Source organism: Dendrobates tinctorius, unplaced genomic scaffold, assembly GCF_039654945.1.
Source record: "Dendrobates tinctorius isolate UK_male_01 unplaced genomic scaffold, ASM3965494v1 ptg000205l, whole genome shotgun sequence".
Classification (NCBI taxonomy): domain Eukaryota; kingdom Metazoa; phylum Chordata; class Amphibia; order Anura; family Dendrobatidae; genus Dendrobates; species Dendrobates tinctorius.
In genome coordinates, this window is record NW_027361872.1 from 13454661 (window position 1) to 13470627 (window position 15967).

The window sequence follows — 15967 nt, forward strand, 5'->3', positions numbered from 1 at the left end:
TTTACTGAGATAATGAACTTTGGGTTTTCATTGGCTGTAAGCCATAATCATCAACATTAACAGAAATAAACACATGAAATAGATCACTCTGTGTGTAATGACTCTATATAATATGTGAGTTTCACTTTTTGTATTGAAGAACTGAAATTGATTTGTTGATGATATTCTAATTTTGTGAGAAGCACCTGTATAGTCAGTTTTCTTCCTTTTAAAAAATTCTAAAGAACCCTCATATTAATAAAATGTTCATCAATATAACAATACCAATAACATACAACTTACCATGAACAGATCTCGAGCACCGATATCTACGGCAAGCAGAAAAGCTTTTTCAAATCGCTGATGTCTGGAAAAAAAAAGGAGAAAATCACTAAAAAGGTCTAATCTTCATAAATAAGACCTGCCGTATTCTACACAGCAACATACCAAGATAACCTGAATAAATAGTAAGAACTGTAAAGTGCATCTATGTGGCATTGGTGCGGGTCTGGAGGATGTTACCTTTAGTAATGTTCTGAACAATAAGATCTTTGTACACAGGACAGGGCTTTTAAGGGCATGTACAATGACTTTGCTCTTCAGGGGGTTCCCATGCGCTGCCATTTTTAAGTTCAAGGACTGAAAGTGCTCACTTCAAGTGTGGTGACAGTGGCACAATGGAAAATTCAGGAAAATGAAGGATACAATGAGTAGATAGTGTGTCATGGTGGCAGAAACGTATAAGGAAGAACACACTGAACTTGTGAAGAAATTATATGGAGAGTGCTAAGCGTATTTTTCAGACTGTATGATGAACTTTTTTCCCGAAAATGGGGGTGCGTTTTATAGTCGGAATATACTTACAAATACTGTGACGGTGATCCCGGTCTGATGCTGCAGGGTAATGCAACCTCCCTTCCTAGGCTGGTGCAGCGGTCATGCTCTGTGGTGCGGCAGAGGTGCCCTGTGGTGCGGAGAGGGTCCGCCGACATTTTTTGAAAGCTCGGAGGTCCCCGCAGATCCACTGCTGTAATGTGACGGCCTCCGGGAAAATGTCATCCGAGGGCTGCGCATGCTCAGATTGAGATCTCGTTGCCGAGATCTGAATCTGAGCATGCGCCGGCCCCAGCAGCCATTTTCCCAGAGGCCACTGCATCGCAGCAGATTGAGATCTCCCAACGTTGCCGAAATCTCAATCTGAGAATGCGCCAACCTCTTCGTCCATTTTCCCGGAGGCCACCGCATCACAACGGATCTGCGGGGGCCTCCAGGCTTTTCACAAAAGCCGGCGGAGCCCCGCCGCCGAACCTGTCACAAAATGCCGCACCAGCCTGGGATGGGATTTCCCGGAGGTCACCGCACCAGCCTGGACCACTGAACAACCCTTGTGATCACTCCTCCACCTGTGCCTGTCCCACCCCCAGTAAGCTGCATTCAGACTGTCAGACGGACCCCATTTGACACATTATTTTTCTTCCTATTTTCCTTCTGAAAACTTGGGGTGAGTCTTTTGGTCCGGTGAGTCTTATAGTGCGAAAAATATGGTATCTCTCAGATGTAATAAATTGAATTTGGTATGCTCAGCGTAACAGACAGTTGATAAATTCATCTTTTGGCCCTAAGTGGTATCAGGGTGAAAAGTTCAGTGTTGTTTTTTTCTAATGACATATTTTATGTCATTAAATCTAAAAAGCTGTCAAACTTGGAGATGGAAGTGGATATAAAACCCACGCTGCTGGGGATCCAAAATACAGATGAGGCATGGAAGTGGTTTTATTTGTCAACGAGTTTCGAGACGATCACATCTCTTCATCAGAACAAAAAACAATGATGTCCTGATGAAGAGATGTGATCACCTCGAAACGTGCTGACAAATAATAAAGCATCCGGTCTCCTATTGTATTTTGGATCTCCGACAGCGCAAGTTTTATATCCACTTCCATCTCGAAGTTTGACGGCTTTTTAGATTTAATGACATGAAATATGTCATTAGAAAAAACAACATTGTCTTTGTTTAAAAACGAACAAAGGGGTTGTGACTTTCACAACCTCCCAACGTGAGCAAATCCATTTTACTCTTTTCTTAGTAATTTGGATAAGACCCTATTGCGCTTTTTGTCATTCCACTTTTTTATATAAACACATCAAAAAAGCCCTGAAATACTCCAGTTTTCAGCTATTTTCACTTGAGAACATACAAAATGCAGAGAACTCCTGGTTTCGCTATCTCACTTTTCAGCTTTGCTGTATAGACTGTGGCAGAGTCAGCAGAGCTAACTCTGTTTCATTCATGAGTGATGAATACAATGGCAGATAACTTTATTCTTACTCCCTTCTCAGAACACAGGCACGCTAGGTCATCTCGAGCAAATATGTGCATGAAGAGGCCGGAAGTAATAGTTGTCTGCCAAAAAATATTGAACTAATTAGAACTATGCAATAAAGGATGGACCATTGTGGCCTAAAACATTTAAAAAAACCGCTAAACTTTAATTAGTCTAAAATTCAACTCCATGATACATTCCCTATACAGCATAAGGCCAAGTCCACAAAATAGAAAATATAGACACATAATAAAGTAAACTTTACAAGATCGTGTGATATATCTATGTATTCTATGTTAGTGCAATTAAATGATGTAGTGCAAGTCAATTAATGCAACTTTTCATTGCAAAACGGTTTGAAGCAATTACCAGAGATATTAATCAGATTAGTATAAGGGAGATCCCATAAAGTGACTTTAATCGGCTAAATGAAATCATTCTTAGGCTCAGGTTGCCGTAGGCTATTTATATTACTGTTCTTCGCCTTTACATAGTTATTAATAACTTTCACTGTAGAAACTTTTTGTTTTTGTGAGACAAGAACCACATTGGCACCAATTACACATAGACGTTTCTTCTGATTTGAATCTAATTATTTATCTTCGTTATGAAATATAGACACCGCGACAATCTTACGCTGTGGTGGAAGAAACGGGAAAATCACATTTACTATCGAAACATTTCTCATTTAGGAAATAATCACATGACTACACATGCATGTCAGAATAATTTATATTATCATCAATTGGGCTGACTGAACCTTGACCAGACGTTGGCAGACTACCAGCCTCCACATCTCATGGCGATAATAAATTAACAGTACCCACACAACGTGTTAGTCACTTCATGGTGGATGCTATAGTACAGATAGAAGATAATTATTCATGGCCCAAAACAGCAATGCTACAAAAAAAAAAAAACCTCAAAAATATATGGAATTAGCAACCATCATTTAGTTTAAAAGCATATTTACTTAATAGATTTTTATTTTTGGCTAAAAATTAATGAAATAACTAATTCTGCAGCCAGATATGCACTATGTTACATAGAAGCTGCAGAATTTTTAGTGAAGGCTTAACAATAGAGATGAATGGATTGGTAGGACCTTGGCCCAAAGGCAACATCAGTACTCTGTCACCCGCCAGACGGAAGACCTCCTACCTGTTGGAATCCTCGGCACCTCTTCTGATTTTCAGGCTTCATGTAGAGCGATGCAAATATTGCGTAGAGCTGGGCCTACTAATCAGAAGAGGTGCCAGGGATGACGGCAGAGCGTTTGAAAGGGGTCCATGGACTACTGAAGTGGCTGCTGGACCAGGCCCTTGCAGATCCCCATTCTCTCATCTTTAGTTAACAGTGATATCAGTCACAGCTACCCAGACCCCAGTGTCTGTAACCCTTACCTCTTTGCTCCTGAACATCTTATATGTGGAGGAATGACCAGTTGAATGATGAGTTTTGATTTGGTCACAAAATCAGCTTACAGGAATATTCAGAAGAGAGATGATGGTTATAGACCTGCCATCAGATGAGCTCAGTGACAGGTTTCACTGTTAAGGCTTTGTTCACACTAGATATTCCTAACTCCAATTTTATGTTCCACCGCAACTGAATTAAGGGAAAATCTGAAACTCTGCCATACATCAGTGGCATCTGATGGACCCCACTGACAAAGCATGCTACAATATTTTGCCTGCATCTGCAACGTAGCCTCCAACAACTAACTCACTCTGCAGTCTATGTACTGGCGGACACAGAGGCTGTAGAATCCAAATAGTCCAACATTTTTAAAGAAACCCTATTACAACAATTTTAAGCCCAAAATACATGAATTATTTGGTTTCCTATGACATGACTGAATGACCTCGGCAGAAGTGATTGTTTCATACAGTAAGATATTCTCCTGTGCAAATTTAAGTTCATTTTCTTACTGTGGCAGAAAAGGCAGGAGTGTGAAAAATGTGAATGGAGCCTGTGACTTGTACTGTGTAAACAGTAGCCATCACTGGTGATACTCTATATGTCTCTTTGGCAAGACATGTCACCGGCTGGTGAGAACCGCCATGGCTTCGAAGCTTGAGAACTCTATGACAATTGCGCTCATGCATCACATTGGTTCTAAGAAAAAATGTCAGAATAATGAAAAGTACAATTTGGTGACTTACTCCAGCAACATTTCTTACCTCAAAAGATGGTGGAAAAATCTCCGGGCGTATCTACTGATTGGGTCTCGATACTCCATTATGATGGTGTCCAGCAGAGGGCAGGTTGGTGAATAGAAGGTACCAAGGCAGGCCTCCAATTGAGCTGTGTTTATAAGAAATGGCAGGAATTTAGAGATTAATACTTGAATTCATACAAATCAGACCTGCCACATGGGCTGAAGAATTTAGGAAAACATTGCCATCACAAATGTAAGAAGTCCCCTCTCCCCAGCACGAATCAGAAAAAATTGCCTTAATCCACAATTTGAGCACTAGGTGAAAATAATGGTTTTATCCAGTTATTGCGTGACTATTGCACTGGCGGTCAGCACCTAAGAGAAGCCATGCTCCATTAGGCAAATGAGAATATCTTGATTTTGAGAAAGTAAGGCAGCGTTCACACACTGCACTAACTCATGTGGCCATGCACGTCTTCAATGGGCAAAAGAATGAATGAGTTTTCAGATAACGCCTTACTGCACTCATTGCTGACCAAAGGTTGACGCAGCTGTTTGCTGCATGCGGTGGTTGGATGTCAGCCATAATATTATTCTGGAATATATATATACATAATGGTAGCAAATCAACCACAGATATTGGCTGAGATTGTACAATCATGTCTGGGAGAAGCACGGAGTCCTGGAGCACATGCTGTGAAAACCATCTTGAATTTATCTGTGTATTTTTTGTTTTTCTATTGAAGTATTTAGTTCTATGATAAGGCTATGTTCACATGTGTCGGATCCACTGAAGATTTTTTGAGGCAAAATCCACAGGGTGAAATCCACAGTGACCTACGCAGCATAAAATTGACATGCTGGGGGTTTCAAAACCACAGCGATGGTCAATTTACACTGTGGATTTTCTCCACAGCATGTGAATGAGTTTTCTTGACATCGTATTTATAACACTGTTACCGCAGTATCTGAATATAAGCAAGAACGTTCTGATTCCTTGACTTCAAACAAAGATTCAAAATGTGAGGAAAGTAAAACACAAAAGAATCTTAGAAGCTTGAAAAATGTATTTCATTATTATGATAGTGTAGCAACTCACTCGGATAAAATAGGTAATACACTAAAAACTGCAATTGACCCTGCCGATTCCTGAACAGACCAGAGATCCTGACCCCACAGTCCCTAGTGGTTCCTGCGTGAGCTGAGATAGCAATAACTACAGACTAGACAATGGCAACTCAAACCTATTCTGCCTGAAAGTCTGTCAAGTCTGTAAAGTCTGTCAAGCTCTTCATATTCCTCCTAAAGAACTGGAGAGCAGAGCGCAAACTACCTACAGAAGGGAAAGTGTGCTGAAATAGGAAAAGATTCCAGAGTGAGTAAAACAAACCACGAAATACAAAATAAAGGATTAAATTAAATACATACTGTTAGAGAATATGACACCTACCTACTAAAAAGAAACCCAAGATAGGTGCAGAGTAAAGAACATAAACAGCAGAGAGATAAACCTAGTTGGTCTTTCACTGACTGGCTTGAACTACAGCAGTATGGCTGGACATCAAAATGAGACTATCACCAGCCAGAAATACCAACAGGGGGAAAGCATATAAAGCCGCACCCGAATGGTGATAGGACACACCAAAGGGTAAATGAAAACACCTGTTACCCTAAACCACTGCAGCAAGGATAACAGAAACTAAACACTCAGAGAAAAGATGTATGTGCTGTGGCTCAAGTGACAGCAAAGACAACCACAAAGCACAGGCTCAAGAATTTGGAAACAGATGCATGACACTCATACTCTGATTACCAGTGACAACAAATGATCTGCTATCTGTACGATTAGTGGAGATCCTACCACTAAAACCAGCACCAATCAGCAGAACTGGGAACTTTTATCTCTATCAGAATGGAGCCACATTGTGCATGCACGACCTGTGTTCCATTCATTTACAATTTGCCTACCAAGCGTTGTGCTTGGATGTTTTCTGGCAGTCACATACAAAATGAATGGAGCAATGGTCAGGTGTCCAACCTGCTGCACCGATTTTAAACCTAGAAGTTCCACATTCAGGATAAAAATTCCTTGATCTACCAATTGGATAGGGTCCTAGCAGCCAGATTTTCACCAATCAGATGGTTATCACCTATCATATTAGTATGTCACAAAGGCATTGTCCAGTCAATACAAAATACGTTTCAACTTTTCTGCCGATAGCAATCATTCAATTTATTTTTTCCAACATGTAGGCTGAAATGTGATTGGCATCACAAGTTTCTTGGGGCAGTTTTTTTTTTTTACATTAGGCCAAAAATATAAGGAAAAAGTTGTAAAACTTTTTGTTATTCAAAGATTTCATTATCTGAAATGGAAAAAAACGTTAATGGATGTGAAATTTGTGTTTCTGACTACTAATCTGAGTTCCAGTATAAGATCCTCTTCTGTGTAACTTTTTTATTTCATGCAATCCCCGACTGCACATTGTGCAAAAACCATTACAGATTTTAAATTTTGTAAAGACCTCACATATGTAAATTATATATAATGTAATGTTTTGTTGATTTGATAAGCATCAAGAAAGTAATTAACTTATGTATTATTTAGTATGCTCACTTATATAGCGCCATCATATTCCACAATGCTTTACATAGATTATACTTTCTGTCCCCATTGGGGATCACACTCTAGCATCCCTATCAGTACGTCTTTGGAGTGTGGGAGGAAGCTGGAGTACGTGGAGGAAACCCACGCAAACACGGGGAGAACATACAAACTCCTTGCAGATGTTGTCCTTGGTGGGATTTGAACCCAGGACCCCAGCACTACAAAGCCATAGATAGAGCTAAACACTGAGCTAATGTGTTCTTAGTTCAAGTGAATGGGAGATAGAGTGCAGTACTTGGTATGGAGCTGCTGTGTTCTGCCCCGTACATGACTTGCCGCTGCAGAAGTGAATGTCAGCTGATCAGTGTGTGTTTGTTGGTTGTCGGACCTCTACTGATCTCTGATTTGTTACCTTTCCTTCAGACAGGCTATCAGTGTCAGTCCAGACAACTCCTTTAACCCATTTAGTGATTTAGACCACTGATAATACTGACTAGTGATGCGCGAACGTGCTTGGATAAGGTATTATCAGAGCATGCTCGTATGCTAACCTAACATACAGGTTATACCTGCATGTGTTGCGACTGTCAAACAGCCGTGAGACATGCAGCCGCGGAGAGTCAACCATATTTTTCGAGCACGCCGAACACATTCAGTCAGCACACGAGCATGCTCGAATAACACCTTATCTGAGCACGTTCGCTCATCACTACTGCTGACATTAACCTCCTTCCCTGCCATAGATGACCAGGGATTCTGGAATTACCCTCTTCATTGTCCTTGATCAACATGGATGAAGACTAGGTGTACAGCCCTAAACTCCAGGAATAATAGTATCATCCATTCAGTGTCCTAGATGTTGGCACTTCTCTTTTAATTACCTGTGACCATTAAAGATGCTAGTATTAGACCCCTTCAATAAAAACTAACTCTAGTCCAATAGGAATGTAGGCATTAACACTTTCAACACTCTAGACCACTAGGCAGCATAGAATCAACCCCCTATCTACACTAGACCTCACTACTAGACCTCCTCTGCCATCGTAAATTTACTGTAAATTTACTGCTTACTGTAAACAATATCTAGAACTTTGTATGTAACCCCCTTTCTCATGTACAGCACCATGGAATTAATGGTGCTACATAAATAAATAATCATAATAATACCACTGAAGACCACTTAGGTTTTCATTTTTACCCCCTTATCTACGCTATGCCATGAGGGTTACTAATATCACCCTCCAAAACAACCAGGCATGGATATTTCTGTGGGCTGCAATAACTTGGGGCTGGACTGATATATCTGACCACTATGCAATATTTATGGGGTGTTATACAGTATGTGAATGTCAACCTTAGAGGAGCAGTGTATAGGCCCCAAATGTTCTGCTAATTAACTTCAAAGTCCTACAGGGAAAAATTTTACTGTCAGTTAGGTCGGGTTCAAATGTCCGCATTGAAAATTGAGCCAGTCACTGGCACACGGACTACAATGGGTTCCTGGACTTCCCTTGTGCAGTCCATGGTGCACCCCAACAGCACATGGACAGATTATACGCATTTCTAGACGAGACCTTACTGGTTGAGTTACATTGAAATCTACCTTGTGTATAAAGCTGGTCCAAAGAATTGAAGCAGAGAATGGTGGACCTGCCGATCATGACTTCTCCAATTGCAATGATAAGTTACAGAGCCATGCGTACATCATATCTAATGCTTGTACTTGCCCCAGTCTCAGTATACAGAACATGAACACATGAAGAATGAGGCATGCCAGCAATTAGTTTGTATCTTTTTTCTACCAAGATGAGTACTACTAAGACTAGAAACAAACATCCTATTGCTTATACAAGTGGATCTCCAGCTTTTGTCTTCTTGTAGTCTCTAGGAAAAACAGACTTGCATGTCATTTTTGATACAAGCGCTTTCAAGTCTGCGAGTCACTATCTTGGCAGCTACTCTTAAGATACTTACATCTCACTACCGCCTTAACTTTAAACTCTGCATGCGATGTTGTTGGATCTCCTAGCGCCATTGAACCAGCCAGCCTCACATTGACTGCTAACAACTCCATATTCCTGAGCCCAGCAGTGCTCCATTATTAGCTGTCCCTTTTGTATAGCTTAGTACAGAACATACATTTTTTTCTTGTAAGATTATTGACTTTAGGATCAACACAAAGCTGCATTTTATCATAATAAATATTTAATATATGGATTTTGTCACATTTTTAAAGAAATATTGAAATGCAATATTGTTCAATTTGTATCTTTCTACTTTCTAATTATTTGCTAATGAAAAATATTAGTCTCAGTGCAAAGAAGGTCACTGGTAAACTGTTTTATAGACTTAAGACTTTCAGATCATTGATTATCTGTGCTTGTTATAGTAAAATTAAATATATTAGCAGGGGTTATGGAAATCATTCATAGAAGTGTTGCTAAGCAGCTCTTAACCATTAAAGAGATATTTTATGATGTGAAGACCAGTTTATGAAGGTAAAACCAAGTGCTGCAGATTGTGTGGGGAGCTATAGAAATAAAATTATGTTATTATTACAACTAGTGATGAGCGAGTATACTCGTTGCTTGGGATTTCCTGAGCATGCTCGGGTGATCTTCGAGTATTTGGCGTGCTCGGAGATTTAGTTTGTGTCGAAGCAGCTGCATGATTTGCGGCTGCTAGACAGTCTGAATACATGTGTGGAATTCCTAACAAACAGGAAATCCACACATGTATTCAGGCTGTCTAGCAGCCGCAAATCATGCAGCTGCGTTGACAGAAACTAAATCTCTGAGCACGCCAAAATGCTCGGAGACCACCGGTGCATGCTTGGGAAAACCCGAGTAACGAGTATACTCACTCATCACTAATTACAACCAGTTTAAAAAACCTGTCCCATATTTAATTTTTTTTTCCACAAAAGGCTTAATAAAAAAAAAAAAAAACAACAATACACACTTCACTGATCCTTGCTCCAATTATGATGAAGCCCGATACTCTGTCAGTCTCTAAAAACACCTTCCCATGAAGATTATTTTTACTAAATCTGTGTATATGTGGTCATGGCTAAAAGTATTGGCTCCCTTTAAATTGCTCCAGAAAGTTTAGTAATTCTCCCTGAAAATTATTGCAATTTACACGAGTAAGCCTAAATTCCTATTGGAAAGCATCTTGTGGACAGATGAGAGAAGACAGAGCTTTTTGGTAAAGCACATCATTCTACAGTTTACGGAAAACAGAATGAGGCCTACAAAGAAAAGAACACAGTACCTACAGTCAAATATGGTGGAGGTTCAAAGATCTTTTGGGGTTGTTTTACTGCTTCTGGCACTGGGTGCCTTGACTATGTGCAAGGCATTATGAAATATCAAAGTTACCAAAGGATTTTTTGGTCACAATGTAGTGGACAGTGTTAGAAAGCAGAGTTTGTATTCTTGGTCATGGGTTTTACAGCTGGACAATTACCCTAAACATACTTCAAGAAGCACCCAGAAATGGATGGAAACAAAGCGCTGGAATGTTCTGAAGTGGCCAGCAATGAGTCCGGATCTAAATCCCATCGAACACCTGTGGAGAGATCTTAAAATCGTTGTCTAGAGAAGGCACCCTTCAAATATGAAAGACCTGGAGCAGTTTGCAAAAGAAGAGTGGTCCAAAATTCCAGTTGAGAGGTGTAAGAAGCTTGTTGATGGTTATAGGAAACAAATAATTGCAGTTATTTATTCCAAAGGGTGTGAAGCTGAAGCAAAATATTAAGTTGAGGGTGTAAACTACTTTGTTTGGCCTTTTTTTTTGTGGGGGGGGGGGGTTATGTGAAATTATGTCCAATTTGCTTTTTTTCCCTCTGTTTTACTGTGTTATTCAAATACTCAAAAGGAAATAAACACGTGTGTAACAAAACCTGTGCAATTGCAATAATTTTCTGGAATAAATACTTCAATTTATGGAACAATTTTTAGGGTGACAATTCGTTTGGCCATGACTGTTTGTACTGTAGTTTCAGTGTGTTAGTCTACTGACCTACCGCTGCTTTCTCCGGTGTCCAGAAACATTCTGCTCCTTTTCTCAGTGATGTCACTGCTCTGCAGACTGTGCGGTTTATTCTGCACTCTGTGTGACCCAGTATGGCTTTTACAATGTAATTCTATGAAGTGTCAGAACGAGACTTCATAGACTTACACAGTAAAAGAGACTTTCAGCTTAAGCATAAAGCATGGAGTGATCCTGATAGACTGATGAACGGTGATGTAACTGAGAAGAGGAGCAGAATAGCTCTGGATACCAAAGAAGACGGCAATAGGTAGGTATATGAACACATTCACCCTACACTACATACATTTACACACAGATTTAGTAAAAAAAAATCTTCACGAGAGCGCTTTTTTGATGCAGTCAATGTTTGTCTGCGGCTGTTTTATGTCAATAAGTCAGGAAGGCATCACTGCAACTAAAAGTAGAGACCAACAAGGTCAAGAAGATTAAGAACAGGAGCAGAGTATGCGTGATGTAAGCATTCTTTATTTTTTTTTTAAACAAAAGACTAAAAAAAATAAAATAAAATCTACTCATCGAAAATACACATTAACATGAAAACTGTTGAAACCAAAATTAGCATTTTCTTAGACAGGATTTTTTCTTGTTACAAGCTATAGGCTACACTACTCTTTTTCTCTTTTTGATCTTTGTCTTGTGTGATGATGTCATAGTGATTTTTTTTTAAAGTTTAAGGTCATCTTGTAAGGAAAATACATTATTGCTGGCTGGGCGAGCACAAAAAGCTATGCTAAGACAAAGATGACTGATATGGACGGTAAACTGAATAATCAAGGTCTCCATGAAAACAGTGCATGTTTTATTATGCAAAAATGTATATAATTAAATATGAGAGTCCCAAAAAATACCAATGGTTTCATTTGATGAATGCTATTGTACTGCACCGGTGATCAGAATTGGTCAGTAGCGCAGTCTGAGGGTCTTGGGTCTATAACATTAAAAGATCATCTATCAGCTTAGAAAAGAAAGGTTCATATTCCTCTTATTGTAAAATGAGCCAAAGTCCCTGTTAAGGAGTACAATCTAAAGATATCTACAAATTTAAAGTAGATATTCGGGAATAAAAATAGATAACTTAGAAAAATGACATAATAAATAAATAGAGGTTCCCGCAAAATTACATAAATTTACATTATGGCGACCATATAGGCAAAGGAGCTGTGCCCACACGATTGCTGCCAAGAGCTCGGCTTAAGTGATAGTGAAGACCCATCAGTCATAGCCAGGAGCGATCACGGCATTTAGAAGGCTTGGAAAAGGCTGGGAAAAGGAGGTACTGACTCTCCCACATGATTGGTAGCCAACCCTCCCCCCCACAACGTCATTGCTGGCTGCCGATCGTCGCCATGACGACCTCCGGGTTTGCCAGGTACGGTGGCCTGTTTAGACCTTGCCATGAGCATGATCAAAATGGCCTTCTGCCAGTGTACCACTGACTGGTGTAATGCAATGAAAATGGAGATTAGACCTACCGGTAATGTTATTTCCAGGAGTCCATCCTGACAGCACGATTGGTTGTCCTTCCTTTCGTCCTTACAGGGACAGGAAATGCACGAGAGGTCAAAGGTCCCCTCCCACACCCACACTCCAGTGATTTTACAAGTACCACGCCAGTATGGATGCAATTATTGTTTATTTAGATTTAGTACAAGCATATTATCACAAATACAAATCATCGGGAGGGAGAGGTCAAAGGTCCCCTCCCACACCCACACTCCAGTGATTTTACAAGTACCACGCCAGTATGGATGCAATTATTGTTTATTTAGATTTAGTACAAGCATATTATCACAAATACAAATCATCGGGAGGGAACTACCAGTGCTGTCAGGTTGTACTCCTGGAAATAACATTACCGGTAGGTCTAATTTCCTTTTTCCAGGACGTCTTTTCCTGACAGCACGATGGGGAATACCAAAGTAGGAATTCGCTAGGGTGGGACTACTGCTTGTAGCACTTTATGACCGAAGGTCGTCTGGCTAGCTGTTAGCGTGTCCAATTTATAGTGTCTACAGAAAGTGTTTAGGATAGACAAGGTGGCGGCCCTGCATATTTGCTCTACTGAGGCTCCCGCCCTCTCTGCCCATGACGTCGCTATTGCCCTGGTGGAATGGGCCCTAAGCCCCTCTGGTATAGTTAACCCCTTGGCCTCGTACGCTGAGGTGATAATTGATGTTATCCATCTTGCTAGGGTGTGTGTGGATGCACCTCTACCCCTATTTTTACCACTATACTGGATAAAGTTTTGTGTCCTGTCGCCACTCTCGCGTGACTTCTAAGTAGTGTGTGACCGCTCATCTAACGTTCAATGAGTGAAAAAGTTTTTCTTTATCGTTTTTCGGTGATGGGCAAAATGAGGGTAGGACTATCTCCTGGTTTAGATTCTGGAGAGACACTACCTTAGGGAGGAAACCTGGGTCTAGTTTGAGTATTATGTGATCTTCGAAGATATGAATGTAAAGGTTCTGGACTGACAGGGCCCGGATCTCGCCCAACCGCTTGGCTGAGGTGATAGCTACCAAAAATACGTTTTTTGTGTGAGCTTTGTGACGTCTATTTCAGATATTGGCTCATAAGGGAGCCTGCATAGAGTGTTGAGTACCAGATTTAGGTCCCACGGGGGGCCTGTTTTCCTTAACGTGGGCCTTAATCTCTGGATGGCTTTTGTAAACCGTGCTATCCATGGATGAGAGGCCAAGGAGAAATCGAAGAAAGTACTTAAAGCTGCTATCTGGAATTTCAATGTGCTTAGAGTTAGACCCTTATTAAATCCTGCCTGTAGGAAGTCAAGGATCTGAAGGATATTTGGGCGAGACGGGTCTATGGGGGCACTACCACCTTCCGAGCAGAACTTCTTCCAAATTTTACGATATCTTGCACTCATAACGGGCTTACGGCTAGCCTGCGACGTGGAGATCACCTGGTCAGAGAGGCCTCTGGATTTTAGGATATTCCTCTCAGGATCCATGCTGCCAACTGTAGGTTTCCTGGATTTGGGTGCAGAACTGGACCCTGGGATAGCAGGTCTGCCGCCGTCGGTAGATGGAGTGGCCCCTCCTCAGCCATCTTTTTGAGGAGGGGGAACCAACTCCATCTGGGCCAAAAGCGTACGACTAGAATCACCCGAGCTCCTTCCTCCTGGATCTTTCTGAGGACTCTCGGTATTATGGTGATAGGGGGAAACCCGTATAGCAGTCCCCCTGTCCAACTCTGGTTCAGGGCGTCGACCTCCTCTGGATGGTCTGCTGGATTGAGGGAGTAGAATCTCTTTAGCTTGGTGTTTTTTCTTGTCATGAAGAGGTCTAGTTGGGGTGTTCCCCACCGATGGCACAAGCCTATGAAGATTTCTTCTTTTAGTTCCTACTCGGTGGCCCGGACTTCCTGTCTGCTCAGATAGTCGGCTATGTTGTTCTTGGAGCCTTCTAGGTGTACTGCTGACAAGGAACGAACGTTTTCCGCCCAGGTGAGGATGCGGGCTGCTAAATCCTGAAGCTTCCTGTGCCTTGAGCCCCCCTGATGGCGTAGGAAGGCTACTGTGGTCATGTTGTCTGACATGACCTTTATATGTTGGTTCCGTAGACTCGACTTGCTTCATTTTAGCGTCTCACAAACTGCTCGTAGCTCTCTGTAGTTTGAGGACTGTGAGCTGATGTTTCCGGGCCATGTTCCCTGCAGGTATCTTCCCTCCAGGTGGGCTCCCCATCCTTCTCTGCTGGCGTCCGTGATGATGGTCACGCATGGAGACAGGATCCAAGGCACTCCCTGGTTGATATTTCTATGGCTGATCCACCACTTGAGAGATGATCTCAAGGCTGGGGACGGCCGAATATTCCTGTCAAGGGAGGACTGCCGTCTGTCCCATTTTGTCAGGATCTCCCTCTGCAGGCTTCTTGTGTGAGCCTGGCTCCACCTTACGCAGGGTATGCATGCCGTCAGGCTACCCAGGATCCTCATTGCGGTTCTTATGGAAATTCGATCTCGACCTAGCTGACGAACTTTGTCCATGATTGGTTTCTTCTTTACCTCCGGTAAAAATGAGATTCTTCTTTCAGAATCTAACATGACTCCCAGGAATTTCTTCTGGGTACTGGGCTGCAGGTCTGACTTTTCTTTGTTCAGGATCCAGCCTAGGCTTTCGAGCGTGAAGATTACCGAGACGAGTTGTTCTTTAACTCCGACGCTGAATGAGATATCACCAAGAAGTCGTCCAAGTATGGCATGATGATTATGTCTTCCTGTCTTAAGTGCGCCACAATTTCGGCAACCAGCTTCGTGAAAATTCGAGGTGCTGACGCCAAGCCAAACGGAAGAACCTGAAACTGAAAGTGGTAGTACCTGCTTCCTTTTTTCAGCGCGAAGCGTAGGAACTTCTGAGAGTGAGGATGGTTGGGAACGCGACAGTATGCGCTTTTTAGATCTATAGTGCACATTGCGGCGTTCCGGTCTATCAGCGGGATGGTGGTTTTCAGAGACTCCATTCAGAATCTTTTGTACCAAACCCATTGATTTAATGGCTTTAAGTTTATAATGGTCCGACTCTCCCCCAACGGTATTTTTTACTGTGAAGAGGGTTGAATAGTGGCCCTGACCTCTCTCTATTTCTGGAACCGGAACCACTACCCCTGCCTTTAGCAGGTCTTTTATGTCTGCCCGTATAGGATCTATCAGGGTTTTGAACCGGGGTTTGTAACCATGAATCGTGCTGGGGGGGGGGGGGGCTTGTGAAATCGAGGGTACAGCCCTGGGGATCGTATTGAGGATCCACCGGTTTTGGGAGATGATTTCCCATGCCTCCGCAAAGTGTCTGAGGTGACCCACTACAGGTTTGGCGTCATTGTC

At 41.7% G+C, this 15967-nt stretch overlaps 1 protein-coding gene across 7 annotated transcripts in view; it reads right to left on the reverse strand.

Annotated features, from left to right (window-relative positions):
- WDPCP (WD repeat containing planar cell polarity effector) overlaps positions 1–15967 on the reverse strand; it is a 421800-nt gene that overhangs the window by 170208 nt on the left and 235625 nt on the right. For all 7 annotated transcript variants that reach the window (XR_012222050.1, XM_073554051.1, XM_073554052.1 and 4 more), the window contains exons 12-13: positions 4487–4610; positions 283–346 (exon numbers count right to left, since the gene is read on the reverse strand). Coding sequence is in view for 6 of the 7 variants with exons in the window: in XM_073554051.1 (XP_073410152.1) it covers positions 283–346; positions 4487–4610 (188 nt within the window). In the remaining variant the exon portion in view is untranslated. The remainder of the gene's footprint in view (positions 1–282; positions 347–4486; positions 4611–15967) is intronic.